Source organism: Cryptomeria japonica, chromosome 7 (genome assembly GCF_030272615.1).
Source record: "Cryptomeria japonica chromosome 7, Sugi_1.0, whole genome shotgun sequence".
Taxonomy (NCBI): Eukaryota; Viridiplantae; Streptophyta; class Pinopsida; order Cupressales; family Cupressaceae; genus Cryptomeria; species Cryptomeria japonica.
Window position 1 is genome coordinate 386,559,637 of NC_081411.1, and position 18,603 is coordinate 386,578,239.

Below are 18,603 nucleotides of genomic sequence, written 5' to 3' on the forward strand. Positions count from 1 at the left end.
CCTTTATCCAGACTGTTTTTCAAGGCTTTTCTAGTCCCTTTGTATTGTCATATAATTAGTTGATGATGCTAGTATGTTATCTGTACTATCACCCATTCTGAGTGTTTCATGGTACCAATTCAGTTCTAACAGCTTTTCTATATTGCTAATTGTTTACAAATATTCTGATCATACCAGCATCAACATGAGACCAATACAAGCTCTTGTGAGCACAGCCATGAGACTAATATTAGCTCTTTCCAAGCAACCACACTAGACTACTTAGAAATCCACTTATTTAGAAACCACTTCCACATTAGAAGCCAACTATGGAAGACCAAGAGTCACAACTTAGAATTACATGACAGATGTCCCTTCGGGATTTGAACTTTGGTCTCCACAATGTGAACTCAATGCTTCAACCAATTAAGCTCAACCCCTTGGACAACCCTTGCACCTTCACTTTTTTCATGTTTGTAAATAGCAACTTCTATGTTCATCAAATTGTTGTGTGTACTTGTTTATTAATTAATTAAAGGCAATGTGTTTGCTCTTCTATTTGATAAGACCGATATCTGAATTAATGACAAAAATAACAATACATATCTTTATTCACCCATGAAGTTATTATAGAAGTAGACCAGAGATGTTCAACTAAGGATCAAACTCCTTTACCTAATTATGCAAAGACTATCTAAAAGACTCACATGTTGCCACAAGAACACAACCATCTATAAACCAACTCCTATACCCACCTAAAAACCAACAAAGAATCAATACATAGTCAGATACAACTATATTAAAAAAACATAATAAAGACATTGTATGCTAACTACATCATCTCCCCAAAAGAAAAACTTGTCTTCCAGATGACAAAGAAAACAAGCATCAAGTAACATCAAGTAAGAATTTCCAAACTTGTGATGCCATTGTAGACGAAGAGAACCTAGATGCTGATACTTCCCACTAGCACCAAAATAGCCTCATCATAACTTGATTTGTCCACAACTAGTTAAGGTTCCAAAATGAAAGATGAACAAAGATATGCAATGCTTGTTTTAGCTAGCAATACAAAGGAAAACTAACAGAGAAAACTTGGAAGTACATGAGAAGTATATGTAGAACCAACATATCCAAAACAAAAGCCAATGTAAGGAGAATGGCTTTGCCAAGGGCAATACAATTTAATGAATAGGGGCGAAGCATCAAACAAACAAGGAACCCCATTTGACAGTATACTGGAGTCTAAAAAGGCTTCCCTCAATCAATCACTAAATCCAATTGGTATTGCGGGTATTGGCAAAAAAAAATTAGGATCCCCATATTCCATGAATGTGTGTTCATCCAATTCACAAACCTATAGAAATGATTCTTTTTTTTGCCCATTCTACATTTGGAGGAAGAGCCAATTACATAAGGATTAATAGTAGCCCATAATGATCATAAAACTAAATGGTTTGCATCCTCAACAATAGAAACTAGACCATTGAAGGTTTGTTTGACAGATCATACAACAGAAAAATGAAGATCGAAACTGCCAAACAATAAAGTAGAATTTCCTCGAGCAAACCATACACCACAACAAAAGATCATGTTGGTTCTGCAACTTGATTGCAGCTATTCCTAAAAGGTTGTGAAACTCTGTGATCAACATTACTGAAAGGATGGTCAGCAAACAAGAGATAGAGATATCTCTCTTACACTTTAGGCTTTGCAAAGACAAGGGAGTATTCCCTATCAATATCCACTGGGTGTTATATTGTATACAGTAACATACCACGAGCAGATATAATGTGCATGCAAATGCAAAAAGGACACTTAAAACAAAATGAAATTTAATGCTTTACTTGTTCTTTTAATTTCAAGCATGAACAAAATAAATTACATTTCTAAGGATCTTCATTTTGAGAATAGATGGATTAGAAGGGTCTCAAGAACTGACTAGTGCCTATTCAAGAAAACATAGAGTCATCAAGCATCGCCATCATTTTGTTTTGATAGCAAAATTCTTGGCAATTTGAAATACATGGCACTGCCTTACAATCATAAAACCGCTGGATTATGGCTTGTTCAAGTATAGTTCTAATTAATAACCCATTATGATAATATTGTCATTCAATAAAGGATTACAACACTCCTTAAGAATAAACTAACTCAAATGGTAATTCATGTATGAAAAGATTTACAACCCTTAGTTATTTATCTTAAAGAAAGGTATCTTAAAAGGAGACAACCATATAAGGGAGCATTGATTCATATAATGACCAAAAATAGGTATCACAACAAAATTCCATAACATTGAATCATCTTTATGTCTTTATATAACAAAGTACACAGTTGTAGAGGCTTAATCCCTTGCTCGTCCAACATTTTTACAATAAACACAATTATAGAAAGGAGGAAGAAACCACCATCTTTAGATACATTACATTTGTCCACTTGCGAGAACAAGATGAACTACCTGAAGCAGGACAACAATATAGAAAGTGGAGTTCTTGTGAAAAGCCCAAAGACCTCCCCTAATCATTACAATTGCAAGTGGATTCAACTAGATATCAACTTCTTGTCAACTACAACAAAGTGATTGAAAGAGATGAAAGTGGGATCATGGAAGAAGGTGACAACTAAAACCAGTAACTTCAAGAAGATGATTAACAAGTGATAGCAAGAGCTAGGAACCTTGAAGTGGGAAACCCGTCACCCTCTAGCCAAATTGGTCAATCAATAGCCACTAGGTCATATGCACATCTAGAGGCACTTGGAGAGACAAAGTGAGTAACTAGAGCCTGTGGGAAGAACAATGATCTAATAGAAAATTTGGAACCATCCTTAGTTGAAGCAACTAGGTACAAACAAGAACCCACTTCATCCCATACAACAGAAGATGGTTAATGGGAAATAGCCCAACTGCTAGCACCAACCAACCCATGTTGAATCAACTGCAATTTAACTTTGAGTGAACCCTAAGTCCCTACTCTCTCTTACTTCACCATTACAACAATTGAACAATTTAGACCACGGCCTAATAGGTGGTTTCCAAACAAATATAACCAACTCCAGTAAAGCGTCATAGAAACCCCTAAGCACTAAACGATCCTTAACAACTCAGCCATCTTCAAAATTGAATGCATATGATACAAGACTTCACCTATTATATAGCCAAAAATAATATTGATCACCTACATTATACTACCCCTGAACAAATCTTATGTCAAATTTACTAGCATACAAAGTGCACAATTATGCCAAAAATAATACTTTCAAAATAATGGACTATGAAAATCTTATGTACACAATTTGTCAAATTTGCTAGAATACAATGTGCCTTCTAACGCTACATCCTTCCAGTATCTTTCCCTCATCAAGTAGTCACCTTTTTGGAATCCTTGTCTATGCAATATGATTCACCTCTTTATTAAATCCCATTCTGATGGCTGCCATTATTGCTCGCTAGGCATTGTGTTCCTCTTTGATGGGAGCTCCCATATAAATGTTTATCGAACTTCTTCATCAATCTATCCTCTATGTAGCACACCTTGTCTTCTTGATCCTCCTCTTTCAATGGATACACGATGGTGGCAATTATTGGCGGTATTTCCTATTTTGCAAGATGTATCTCCATTTATTAGTTCCTCTTTGATGGTTAAACTAAGTGTATTTAGGATTTTTTCACCACTACATTCAAAGATCATTGAAGCACTACCAAACAATTACATGTCACTTCCTTCATATCCCATTTTGGACTAGGAAGATTTCCAGTATGGAATGGACCTCTTGGAATTTCAATTCCTAAAAGAAGGAATGTTATTTGATACAAGTGGACTTTCTTCAGCATCCAATAGTTATACACCTTCACCAGTTTGTGACTATTTGACACATCAATTCGTCTTTCCAAAGGAGTTGAAACAATTGTTTTTGGCCTCTTCATTGGAATCCTTGATACGTTCACCCTCAAACTTTGCTAGCAGTTCAAGAGCTTGTTCCTTGGGAGGGCACCTAGTCCTTCCTTTCTTTCCTCTCTATTTTTGGGTGGGACTATCTATATCTTTATTTAACAAGCAGAATCCTCTACTTTGTAATGGGTACCGGTACTTAATATGGCTCTTGGTTGTCAAGACTCATTTCACCTACTTAAGTCGTACTTGAGGATGGTGTTAGTAGAAATTTATTTATTACACCTTAGTAAGCTTACTTGAGTAGAATACTTATTTAATTCTTAGGTAAATATCTTTAGATATTTCATGCTTCATCTCCTTTTCTATTTTTGAGGAATCAAGTGTCATCCTCATCTCCTTTCTCTTTCTCAAAAAGTAGGTGGATGAGTTGTCATCACTTCCTTTTTATTCTCTATTAGTTATCAAATGCATTTTATTGTTGAATACTTGACGAATGGAAAATCTGAGATGTATTCAATGCATAATGAGTCTGTGCCATTTGGTTGAGCAGCAAGGTTATGTGTGAGCAGCTTCAAGTCGTTTGTTTCTGGATAAAGATTTCATGCAATTATCTGAAATCTTATAATTACATTGGTATTTATTCTGATCTCTATAAGTAGAGTTGCATGTGGTTACATAATAGCCTACAAGATAGTTATACATTGCAAATATATTTTAGTGGTCAGTTACCTAACCCAATAGCTATTGTGGCTATCTGTATCGCACTTGTAGTTTGTTCATTTTGGCAGTAATTATTTCGTGTTTGGTCTCCCAACATCAATATATCAAATGATTGACAACACTCACAATAAAACATACATACCTACAAGTTATCATTGTTTTAAAAGGCTTAAAATGATTAAGCAGGATTTTGTACTTGTGCTTAATTCAAATGAGCAAGATTCCACTTCAAGCTTCTCTTACCAAGTCAAAGTAAATTTGACATAAAACTAAAATCATTTGCCTGTTTTAAGTATATCTAAGATCTACTTTAAAATATCTACAATAAAAAATATTTTAGATTGCTATGATTTGTCACCTGTGGCAAAAGACACTAAGTATAACTTTATATTTGGACCGGAAGCAACAATTACCCCATTGTCTTGCATTTTGATTTATATTTACTTTGAGCAGCATCACAATCCTGCTGGAATGAATGTGACCAAGCACGATAATGTTTTCCTCCTGATCTATGTCACATACATAGGCTATGTTACAGAATTCTCATGGGTTCATAGTGTTAGAATCTCTGATACCGGAGGAAAACTGAGAGGGGGGGGTGAATCAATTTTCCACAAGTATAAACAATTAATGTAGATTATAAACCATTTACCGGAGCACAATATAAACAGCACAGTTTAAGATAAAGCATGAAAGCACAGATCACACAACACCAATATTTTTGACGTGGAAAACCCAGGAAAGGGAAAAACCATGGTGGGAAACCCTACCCACAGTCAGATAATACTTCTGCAGCAGTATGTGAAATAATTACAATGGGGATTGCACTTGCAATCAGGCCAACCGCCTAGAGCTCACTGCTCATCACAAAAAGAAGTCTCACTGACTTACATAAACATCGGACTACAATCCGAAGATAATGAACTGTGAAGATAGCATCTCCTAATGCTTGATACAATTCCGATTAAGCACAAATGTCTGCCCTGCAACTCCAAAACCTTCACACCCTTTGCTGAATGATATAACCTTGTTCGCACATAAACCACTCTCTGATAATGCAGACATAACCATACCATACCATCCTCTACAAATTACATGAATAAGTCGCCTACAAATACAGATCATTAACCTTGATAACAAGGTCGGCTAAACCCTAAACCCATAAACCATAATTACAAAAATTTCATCACACGATACCGCCAAACCAATATTATGATTTACATTACATAGCATGGACCTAAAACAAATTCCCAATCAATTATATCCGCCGGAAATTCCGCTAAGACCAATATCAACACGTTTCACCAATCGGTAGAAACCCTCAGTGCAAATAACACAAAATAAACAACTGGATCCAAATAGGATCACCAAATCATCACGCCAGCCAATGCGAAGCCACCAAACAATTAGGACAGGATCAAGAATGCCTTCAGCATGTTAGGAACCATTTCTGTAAGCCGGACCAAAATCACTTAACCATTTCATCGAATATCACCAACCGGTAAAGCCAACCGATACCAAGAAATATCAACCGGTAATCCAAAACATAAGCGATAGCTTCCAGAGCACCAAATCATGAACCAACTGAATATGACAAGCATATAATCATCCTGAATAACCATCCAAAACTGAAACAACCAATCTGATCATACCGGATCAGAATCGCTGATAACCAAGTCCAACCGGAACAGGTCCAACCAAGATAGCAGTAACCAACCGAGATAGAACCATATCCAACTGGAGCACAGTGTTGACATCAATGACAACACAATCACTATTGCCAACAATCTCCCCCTTTGGCATTGATGGCAAAACTGAATGTGAAAAACATCCAAGTGCCAAGGAATGCCGACAATCTCCCCAAACAATCAAGAAACAACAAAATATCTCTCCCCCTAAGATTTTATGTTTTTCACATGAACACCATCTCCCCCTTTGACATCAATGACAAAGGGTTGATGCCAAACCAAACAGCTGACTACTCCCCCTGAGCAGCAGCATCATCCCGTCAACCCAGATCAGAAGATATTTCTTATAAGCTCACCGAATTGATTCATCCCTGCATCTCTAAGTCTCCGTCGAAGGGGTGGTGACCCCCAACTGATCTCTAAGATATTCAAAAGTATCTTTAGGCAATGGGTTTTTTAGAATATCTGCAATTTGTTCCTTAGTAGGCACATAAACCAATCTGACTTCCTTTGCTTCAACCTTTTCCTTCAAGAAATTATACCTTATAGAAATGTGTTTTGATTTGGAATGAAATACCGGATTCTTTGACATATCAATAGCAGCAGTATTATCACAGTGAATAACAATAGGCTCATCATAACTTACCCTTATATCCTTCAACATTTGCTTCGTCCATAAGATCTTAGTGCAATTTGTTGCAGCAGCTACATATTCAGCTTCAGCAGTAGATAATGAAGTGCATGATTGTTTCTTGCTAGGCCATGAAACCAATTTCTTCCCAAGAAAGAATGCACCACTTGTAGTGCTCTTCCTGTCATCAACATCTCCTGCCCAATCTGAGTCTGTATAGGCACATAATCTGAAATCATCATCCTTTGGATACCATAACCCATAATTTGGTGTTCTTGCTAAATATCTAAATATTCTTTTAACAGCAATATCATGACTTCCTCTCGGATCAAACTGAAATCTAGAAGCAATGCAGACAGCATTCATTATATCCGGTCCGGTCTGAGTTAAGTACAGTAATCCACTAATCATTAATTTGTATCTAGATGGGTTCACTCTAGGAGATTCATCTTCCTTAGACAATTTGCAACCGGTTATCATAGGAGTACCAACAAGTTTTGAATTTTCAAGACCAAATTTCTTAAGAAATTCCATCACATACTTAGTTTGACAAATGAAAATACCATTATCAGTCTGAGTAATCTGCAAACCTAAGAAAAGTTTCATCTCTCCAATCATAGACATTTCAAATTCATTCTTCATATCATCAGCAAATTTCATGCATAGACTTTCTTCTCCTCCAAAAATGATATCATCAACAAAGACTTCAATGATCAGTATGTCATCATGCTCAATTTTATAATATAAGTTACTATTAGCATTACCTTTGCTAAAACCGAGCTTTGAAAGATATTTATCTAATCTAGCATACCATGCTCTAGGAGCTTGTTTCTATCCATATAAAGCTGTCTTCAATCTACAAACCATGTCCCTGTCTTTTGATAATGAAAATCCATCAGGCTGCTCAATGTAGACTTCTTCTTCAAGCTCTCCATTCAAAAATGCACATTTAACATCCATCTGATATACCTTGTAGTTCTTGTGTGCAACATAGGCAAGAAATAGTCTTATCGCTTCAATCCTAGCAACCGGAGCATAAGTTTCATCATAATCAACTCCTTCCTCTGAATATCCTTTGCAAACCAATCTAGCCTTGTTTTTCACAACCTGACCTTCCTCATTTAATTTATTCCTAAAAACCCATTTGGTTCCAATAACATTTTTATCTTTAGGCCTAGGAACCAATTCCCATGTTTTATTCTTTTCTATCTAATTCAATCCTTCTTCCATTGCTCTCATCCAATTTTCATCTTTACTTGCTTCAATAAAAGATTCTGGTTCAATTTGAGAAATTAAACATACCTCTTCAGCAGCTAACCTTCTTCTTGTCATCACACCTTTCCTCTTATCTCCAATGATCTGATCTTCAGAATGATTCAGCTTTACATACCTGGGAGTCTTAGGATTATCTTGACTTTCTGACTCTTTCTACTCATCAACGGTCACTATGGAATTTTTTGATGTTGCTGGAGCAACTGGATCAATGCTCTGAATTGATTCTTGCGCAACCGGTTCTGATCTGACAATTTCATCTTCCGGTCCATAGTCATATGATCTGATCTGATTATTACCTTGCTCGTCCACTTTGACATTTATGCTTTCCATTATCCTATTCAATCTTTTGTTATAACATCTATATGCTTTACTCTTAGTAGAATAACCCAAAAATATTCCTTCATCACATCTAGGATCAAATTTCCCTAATGCATCATCTCTTCTAATATAGCATTTACTTCCAAAAATTCTGAAATATCTGACAGTAGGAGTATGACCGAACCATAATTCATAAAGAGTCTTACCGGTATCACCTTTTATGTGTACTCTGTTGAAAGTGTATACCGCAGTATTGACAGCTTCTCTCCAATAGATATCAGGCAATTTGGCTTCCATCATCATTGACCTTGCAGCATCTAAGATAGTTATATTCTTCCTTTCCACTATTACATTCTGTTGTGGAGTTCTAGGTGCAGAAAATTGTCTTCTGATTCCATGCTTCTCACAAAAGTTGTTGAACTCACCGGATGTAAATTCACCGCCTTGATCTGATCTTAAGCATTTTATCTTCAATCCTATTTTTGTCTCAACCATAGCTTTGAAAATTTTGAATTTCTCAAGAGCTTCTTATTTTTCTTTCAAAAATGCAACCCACATCATTCTAGAATAATGATCAATGAGCAACATAAAGTATATATCACCTTGAAAACTTTTAGTCATTGCCGGTCCACATAGATCAATATAAATAAGATCAAGAATTTCATTAGATCTATCATGTCTGCTTCTGAAAAAAGCTCTAGCTTGCTTACCCATTTGACATTCTCTACATACCGGATTATGAGGCTTGATAATCTTGGGCAAATCTCTGACAGCCTGGGTTGAACTGATCTTCACTATGCAATCAAAATTTACGTGACACATCCTCTTATGCCATAATCAACTTTCATCAATCTGAGCAATCAAGCAAGCCTTCTCACCAGAGTTCAAATGAAAGATATTTCCTTTGGTCTGAGTTCCGGATGCAATTTCCAAACTAGATCTATTGATAATCTTGCATTTTCCATCTTTGAATTGCAAATGAAATCCTCTATCCACACCATTTGACCTACACTCAAAAGATTATGCTTCAAACCTTCAACATAGTAAACATTGTCAATATTAGTCTTACCATCTGTTGTGACCATTTCACACATCGCCCCATCAAAATGGGGACCCCCTCTCCTTTTTTGGTCTTGCTTTCTCTTTGCTTAGCTTTTTCTCTGCTTGTTAGGTGTTTTGAGTGAGTTAGTGGTTGCCTAGGCTGGGTAAGTTAGGGTTTCCTTCGCAGAGCTTGCCTAGGGTTCCTTTCAAAGCCAAATTTGACCTAAGCTTGGGAAAGTCATTTGTTTTGTGCCTAGAGCCCTGATGTAATTTTAGAGGGATCTTGCCTTTGAAAGATGGAAAATGTATATTTTGCAAAGAAGTTGAGAAGTTTGAGTCAGGATGAGTCAAGGTTGTAAGTTTTTAGGCCAGAGTCTTGTCTTTTGTCAAGTCAGAGTCAATTGAATGAAGCAAGTGATCAAAGTATAGGCTCGAGAGGCGAATGCTAGCAGGAACGAGCTTGGAGAGATGTAATTATAAGGAGTTGGCTTGAAAATTTGAAGAAAAGGTTAAGGATGCGAGTTAAAACATGAATTTCGCTCCTGACCCTTCCAAAGGGTCCAGAGCGAAATTTCTAAAATCCCTATTTTGCTCCATGTTTGAAACCAAGATTTTTGCTCCCAGGACATGGATGAAGGAGGACAGATACATTCTTGCCTTAGGAAGTAATTTAAGACAATGAAGTGATGAAATTTGAGCTAAAACATGAATTTCGCTTCTGACCCTTCCAAAGGATCCAGAGCGAAATTTCCCAAAAGTACCTAATTCTTCACCTAAGTCATTAAATGGTTGAGCAAATTTGCAAGAATATGGAAGAAAAGCGGATCAAGGATCAAGCTTAGAGCAAAGCCAAGAGAAAAAGGATGAGGGTTGAGCCTAGAAGAGCAATTTCGCTCCTGACCCTTCCAAAGAGTCCAGAGCAAATTCCTTCATAGGGCATTCTACCTTGCCCAAACTTATAAACTAATCCTTGTCCCATGCATTTTTGAAGGCAAAGCACTTGTTTTGATAGGGAAAGGTTGGAAATGAAGTCAAAATGAGGCTAAAACATGAATTTCGCTCCTGACCCTTCCAAAGGGTCCAAAGCGAAATCCTCAATATAGCTCATTTCCTCACCAAAAACGTTGAAAAGAACATCACCTTAGGGCAAGTTGGCATGAGTATGATGAAGTGAAAGGCAAAGGGACGAGTCCAAGGGAAATTGAGTGTGAATTGAGTCAAGAAAAGAGAAAATCGCTCCTGACCCTTCCAAAGAGTCCAAAGCGAAAATCATCCAAGCTCCTGACCCTCTCAAAGGTTCTAGAGCGAAATCCTTAGCTAGACTCTCAATTTCACTTAGGTGCACTAAGGCAACCTTGTTTTGATGAGAAATTGACTTGATTGTGGTGAGAGAGATTGGATAAGTGATAGGGAGATACTCAAAAATTGGCTCAATTTGTGTGTTTGCAATCAATTTGGTTTGCAAGTTCCCTTAAGGGTAGTTGTTGAAGGTTTTGTCACTTGTTTAAGTGTTGTTTCTTTGATGTCTTTCCTGTTCTATGCTTCATACCAACCCTGAGTTCTTCCTACCATGTTAGTTCTTGTTTTCATTCAAACTTGCTCTCAAGTCTCACAAAGGTGAAACTTTGCTTCTTAGCTCCAAACACCAAAATCTCTCACCAAGAGTTGCATGAGGTCTAGGACATTGTCTAACATCCTATTAGGCTTATTTCAACTTGGTTTGGTGATCTATTCAATTGTCTACTTACCTGATTTGAAGAAAAGCTCAAAACAGGGCTACAAGGAAAGAGCCCCAATTAGCCCTCCAAAACTGCTAAAACGCTTATAACTCCACAAACTGCCAAAACACTTCATGAAACCCTTGCATATCTGGATACCCTTTATGGAGATCTTTCAAGTTTGTGCTATGAGGAGGTCTGAAAAAGACATAAAATTGCTGTCCCATAAATGTGCCTAAAAACAAGGGTTTTGAGTCTTCAAACACCTTATCAACATTCCAAACTCTTCTTCAGACCACCAAATCTTTTGAGAAGGTCAGTACCATCATTATAAAGCCTTCCAACTTTTTGTCCTGCAAGCATAAAGACAAACACTTGATGTGCAACCAAGTTTCAAGAGGAAAAGTGCTCAAAAACCATTGTATTCAACACTTTGGCTAGTCAAAATGCATTCCAACAAACTATTCATTGAAACATCCTCTCATTTGGTCTAAAAGCTCTGTCCAAACTTCATTCCACCTTAGGAAACTGAAAATGAGGTCCAATTGGTGGGAGTTTGCAAAGAAGCTTTGTTTTACACCATGAAAATTCACTAGCCGGGCTATTGGAGCTCGCCTAGTAAGCAACAAAAACCATTTTCCTTGTCATTGCCATCAAACAAAAACTTGTATAAACAAGAAGGCTACGTACAGCAACTTGACTCTCAGAGGCCATGGAGAAAGAGACAAAGAAAATCAAGTTGCTTCCATTGTTGAAGCCAAACCCTTACTCAACCAAGAACAGGGCTAAAACAAAATAATTTTGATACAATGTTAAAACTTCACACCAGCACACAAACCCAGGTGAGAAAGCTTTAACACAACATGGCACAACTGCTCAAATGAAAACAGTACAGCCAAATGCTTAGGAAGTACGGACTGCTATAGCATATGGAGCAAAAATGCAAGAAAAGTGACAAAATTCTTAGTTTTTGTATTGAATTCTTCTTGTTTTCGAATGCCAACCTGATACAAAGTTGTGCGAGGCTTTAAATAGTCACGCACAACCTAAATCATGCCCAGGTATGGACCAATAACCACTTTTTGCCTTATTTTTACAAATTTTCCAAAAAATTGTCAAAATGTTGCTCGACAACTTTGACAATTTTTGGTATAATGAGCATTTTTGACTTGTGAGCCAAATAGACTTAACTCTACCATGTGAAATGGTTTAATATAACTACACAAACATATTTCAATGCCTAACAAGGCTTTATAAGGCGTTTTGACCATTTTTTCACATTTTGCCCATTCCAGGCTTACAAAGCATAAAAGGTCAAAAATTGACCAAAAACTCAAAAAACAACAAAACTAAGACACAAAGGACACTTAAACACACAAAACACACCCTTTGGACATACAACAAGCCCATTATTCAATTGGGACCAACATAGGCCATTTCAAACCAAAATTTGATGAAGTGCTCCATGAGCTTCACTAGGTGCTCCTGCACCAATAAGACAAGTTTAAGATGATTTGAGGCAAAAGGAAATGCAAAAATGAGCCTAAACAAGAAAATCGCTCCTGACCCTTCCAAAGGGTCCAGAGCGAAATTCTTAAAAACATCTAATTTGCTCATGTTCGAGATCAAGATATGGATTCCTAAGGCATTGGTGGAGAGAAGATTATTATATACTTGCCTTGAGAAGTAATTTGGAGCAAGGAAGGGATGGAATTAAGTCTTAATCATGAATTTCGCTCCTGACCCTTCCAAAGTGTCGAAAGCGAAATCCTTTGAACTCCCTATTTTCACCTTGTTTGAGCTAGGCAAAAGGCTAGTTGTGAGATCATGATGGCAAGAGGATTGAAAAGTTAAGTTCAAGGTTGTGAAATGATGAAAATGTAAGTTAAATTGAACAAAATAGCAAAAAATGGCTCCTGACCCTTCCAAAGGGTCCAGAGCGAAATTTCTTGAAGAGAGGTGTTTTGCTAATTGAGATGTCTAGACAAGCCTCCTTGAAGGTGGTTTAAGCCTTTCCCGCATCATGAACCTTCTAATGATCATGAAGACTAAGTGTGCCTTCATCAAATATTGATGAAACTTCAACATCTCCTAGGTTAGCTTATGTCCCTTCCAAGAGTGCACAAGCAATTTTGATATTAAAAGGCATATACCTCTTGAATGTACAAGGGTGAAACTGTATTGCATTATGTTAAAAATACCGAGTGGAGAGAAGACTAGATGCAAGTCGTCCTAGAAGCAAACAAGGCGGTTTGATACATTAATAAGCCAACCTCATCCTTGGCGCCAAAAGCAAATTTGAATTTCCAATAAAGAAGTCGGCCAGATTGGCAGAGATATAATTAATTTTCTTTTATACATTTATAACAAAGTCGGCCTCTTGAGGGAAAGGGTGGAAGCACCTATAAAGGAAAGTAAATTTCAAAACCATTAATCATTCACCTATCCTCGATCTTGAATCTCTTTACTTGAAGCCTCCATCTTGGATCACTTTCTTACTATATTGGCAATGATTCTTGGATTTTCGGAGGAAATTCAAGATATTTGTAAAATTCCTTCCTTTAGCACCTTCACTCTCATGCTTGCTCTTTCATGACATTGATCTTTACTTTGTAATGTGTTCCCTGTCTTGATGTTGTATATTTCTTCAATGCTGATCCACCTTTGCCTTATGAAGACCCTTGTTTTGATCTTTGCCCCTTATGTGAACTAGCTCCTTATAATGTTGAAACTTGACTCACATCCAACCTTGAATCTGAAAAGCAAACATAAATTAATAAAGACTTCAACCTTTGAGAACAATGCCCTTTGAGCTCTGATTTCTGATCTCACCTTTCCCTGGTCTGATCTAATTCCCTGTTCTCGGTCTGAGATTTCACTTCTTCTTGAGCTCCTGGTATCAAACCTGAATGACTGGTCACAATACCTTGTATCAAACATCAAAAGAAACACCTAAATAATCAAGTGCTTAATCTAGAAATGGTATTGACATGAGGACTGATTTCTACTTTCAGCTTCTCTTAAGTTCTGATTTTTTTTATTTTTAAGGTTTGATCTTAATTTTATAGGTCTGATTCTTATCTTTTTGCCCTTGGCCGTGGATTCAAGGGGTCATTGGAAGTGATACCCAAGGTGGTCGGGTTTTTAAGGCTTAACTGGAAATGATGATGAGAGGGCCGTGGTTTTGGTAGCCCACCGGAAGTAATACATGTATGGCCGTTCCTTTTCACCCCCAACTGGAAATGCTATATGCTTGGCCGGGCTTCTTAATAGATACTAGCAGTAAAACATGTTTGGCCGGGCTTTTGGAGCCACGCTGGAAACGTTATATGTTGATCATGGATTTGGACCCCAAGTGGAGGTGGTCATCAGTTGGTCGTGCTTTTAGGGGGTCGCTGGAAATGATAGCAAGCAGATTGGACTTTTGGAAGGTAAGTGGAAATGATACCAAGGTATCAGCATTACTTGTTCAATGAATTGCTCAAAGCATCTTCATTCCTGCTTGGTAGATTTTACCAGCCTTAATCAACCTCTTCCTTCAAAACAGTAAGTGTTCCACTTAATCAAGCATTAATCTCAGCAAAATGAAGGGCATGTACATCCTAGCCGGGCTTTTGATTGCCAAGTGACAGTAGTCCAAGACAGGCCGGGCCTTTTGGGTGCCACAGGAAGTTGATGTGAAGGCAGGTCGGGGGTTTAGGCCTAAAGTGGAAATGAGCAAAGAAGTCCAGACTTTTCATAGGTAAGTGGAACTCATGTGAAGCTGGCCAGACTTTTAGTCCCCAAGTGGAAGTGCTGATTTTTACTGATCTTAATCACTTCTTCATTTCTTCATCAAATCAATCATTTGCCTGATCTAACTTTCAAATCATTCTTACCTTTTTTATCAAGGCAACCTTATCTCCCTTGAGGCATTGAGACAGCAGTACTTTCGTTCATCATTGATCCCACTCCTTAGGCCAGACTTTTGGTCACCAACTGGAAGTGAAGGATGGCCGAACTTATGAGGGTCAAGTGGAAGTACCTAAGGCTGGCCGGGGTTTTAGCGGCTCACTGGAAGTGGGTTTGAGTAGGTTGGGGTTTTAAGGATATGAAGAAAGTTTCCTTCCTTGACTCTAACCTAAGGAATCCCTCATGTTTGTTTGACTGCCTACCACACTCAAGATTCATTCTGTCCTGGCCTAGAGATTGCACTGTATCCCCTCTCGAGCAAGAGGTTAATAGCTAAAGACACTACTAGATTACTAGACTAAGACAACTAAGCAAAAAAGTGGGGGTCCCCATTTGCAACGGGGCGATGTGTGAAAACTTCACAACACGGTGTAGCAGAATTTGAGATGCAACCCTTCTGCTTGTCCTTGGAGAGACTTTTCTAGCTATTGGCATTGAGCAGAAGCTCTGATCAAGGTGGCTTCCGTGTCTTAACAACATGACCTATCCAGCACCATATGTGTGTAGATTCCATGATGTTCCTGGTATTGGATAATCTTAAAGTTGCCGCCTTGTAATTTGCCATTAAAAAAAATGAACGAGAGTTATGAGCTAAGGTGCTCGCCATGTGTTCACAACAAGGATTTTCTCTGTGTGAGATGTCTGTGGGTTCTGGGATGATCCTTGCATTAAATAATCCTATAGGTTGTTAGTCTTGTACTTTGATGTTAAATTATATCTCTCTTTACCCCACTTTGTCTCTGTCACTTTGGGTCTACTTGAAAGAAAGCAGTCAGGGAACCATCCATCTAAATGAACCATCTACCAAATTGGATTCTATACGATACAAAAAACTGCTGTTAAGCATTATGAATAAGGGTTTATTAGAAGACCGCCCCAAGAGATTATTGAAAATTTAAATGGCTCGTAGAAAGAGAGAACATAAGCAAAAACCTGTATAGATTGAACCAGTTTTTAAAACTCCTATACAGCTTAAGTTCTTGAGTTTGAGTTCAACTGACAAAAAATTATGTTTTAATTCCAAACTAGAATTCTCAGAAACACCAAACAAGGAAACAAAAGCTTGAAATAGAAAAAAATAGCAAGTAAATAACATACCATAGTCAGGCAGAGGATTCAACAGATCAGAATCCAAATCCTCCCCCCATGTCAGCTCTCTCACAGAGGCTGAACCTCGTGCATCCAACTCCCTCACATTCTCTTCAACATTCTTTGCAAGCAGCCTCAATCGGTCAGGCATGTCTGTTAAAATGGCATTCCCACCCAGAAGAGCTGCTATGCAACTACAGAAAAACCCCAGTCAAATTTGTACCCACAAAAACTGAAAAATCACAGAAAATGAAACATATTTCCTTTTGCCCTGCCCCCAAATAGTAATACGAGGCACTATGAACCAAGATATTTGCAAACATAACGTAGTAGGTAAAATCTTAAATCCCAATCAAACAACGTTCTTGACAGATAAAGAAACTTAAACAGCCTATGCAGACTCTTTCTTGACTTTAAGGAAAATAAAATCTTGTCTTTAAGGAGTTCAAATCATCTCATCCTGTTTTTTATGTAGAGAAAAAGTGTAATAAATTTACTAATTACTGCATACCCAACTAGTCCGCAGCCTGAGCCGAGCTCCACGCACTTTTTTCCTCTCAAGTTCAACAAATCGCAATCAACAGCATGCTCTAAGAATTTCCCCAACACAATCCCACTATCCCACATAACACCTCCTGTCACACCTGACGTGTTCTGTGATTTTTTTTTTCAGTTACTTATATCAGAATTCAATTTATATTCAGTTCATTTCCATTCATATGCGGAGAAAAGTAATATGGAGAATGTATACCCACCATCGAGGATGGAGATTGCTGGATGGAGAGGTTATGACCACAGGCATCCAGTTTGAGGTGGTTGGATGTTTGTTTAACAAAATTGTTCTGGCGAGCTGTGCAAGGTTGCCCAATTGCCCACAGCAGCATAATCTCTTCTGAAGCATCAGAAATCAGTCTCCCTGGGAGTTGCATGTCTCCTATCTTCAAAATTCCATCTCCTTCTGCTTCTGCTTCTTTCGGAACTCCTTGGCTTTCCATTTCTCCCTGACTTATTTACAAGTATTTTTAAGGTCATCACAGAAAATGGTTTTCAGGTTGTTATCATAGTAGTTCGCAAAACTTGAGTAGCTCAGAACTCACGGACGCGACAGCATACTGCCAAGTTAGATTACTAGAATGTCGTGAATGAAAGACTATCCTGGAGACAAAGCCCACAAGTATTTCAAATATTTCCGACTTTACTTATGGGAACACTAAGAAAGCTTCATAGTGTTCGTATCGATGGACCTGTCACATACAGAGAGCGGCCACCAGTTGCAATGTGCAGCCCATAAAGCTAGCAAACTACCAGAGGGTACTAAATCAAATCAGAGAACGATAAACCAAACTAAACCCACTTTCGAGACTAAAGCGATGGTCTCCCGAGGGGTACCTCTATTTAAGTTGCATCTCTAAGAAAAAATCTTATAATGTAATAGGGGAAGCTAAGAGCTTAAAGTTATTGTTTCAATTTTTGACTAGTTACAATAAATAAATTCTTATTGGTTATATGCATGAAAGTGAAAAAGTGATTATTTTAAGGTGACAAGTTTCAATAATCATTCACTTCAACCACCACAAAAAAAATATAAAAAAATTCTTATTTAAATTCAATTTTAACCACATGCATATTTGACTTGTGAAAGAGAATCGCTCTTTTACTAATGTACTAAAATCATCTTTTAATGTTAAAAGTTTGAGGGTGTTTTGTTCCCTATCCCACCGCCATGTCAAAACCTTGCAAGAGCATGGACCTCGCTCACCGTTTATTCTAGTTAATAGTCACTTGAGTCTATTTAGGGGACTATTTCCTATGCTTTTTTCACAATTTTCATCATTTTCCATCATCCATCACTCTTAGAGTGCTACACTCTCCATCATGTGATATGCCTACGGGATAATCTCCATAGTTCCAAGTAAAGTCAACCCATCATTTCTCCTTTCAATTTATAAATAATGGTACTACTTAATCTATTGTGATCCAGCATTCCTATCTTTTTTGCATCATTGTGCAATTTGGTTAAGGTTTCATTATCATGAACCCATTGCCCTTTTATGATTGTAACACCTCGCCAACAAAACCTAGAGGATATGAGCAAAATACAAAAGGATACAAGTTTGTTTTTTAAGTAATTAAGTGTGAACATGCATAGCATATATACAAGAATAATGCTCAAACCTAAAGATTAGGTCAAACTTCTGATAACCGATAATGCACATGTGAAAGACTAAACACCCAAAACTTCAAATGAACAAGGGTTAAGGCCTCCTAAACCCTATGGAAAGTTCAAAGAGGTGTTT

General features: G+C 37.5%; 1 protein-coding gene across 4 annotated transcripts in view; it reads right to left on the minus strand.

Annotated features, from left to right (window-relative positions):
- Nucleotides 1-17,700, minus strand: part of LOC131067122 (uncharacterized) — a 146,010-nt gene extending 128,310 nt beyond the window's left edge. Inside the window, exons 1-3 of one of the 4 annotated variants that reach the window (XM_059209137.1) lie at nucleotides 17,062-17,700; nucleotides 16,818-16,960; nucleotides 16,316-16,500 (exon numbers count right to left, since the gene is read on the minus strand). In XM_059209137.1, the coding sequence (XP_059065120.1) occupies nucleotides 16,316-16,500; nucleotides 16,818-16,960; nucleotides 17,062-17,301 (568 nt within the window). In that variant the 5' untranslated portion in view covers nucleotides 17,302-17,700. The remainder of the gene's footprint in view (nucleotides 1-16,315; nucleotides 16,501-16,817; nucleotides 16,961-17,061) is intronic. The other 3 variants (XM_059209138.1, XM_058002053.2, XM_058002055.2) reach the window with 3 other exon arrangements.
- Between the last annotated feature and the right edge of the window lie 903 nt (nucleotides 17,701-18,603).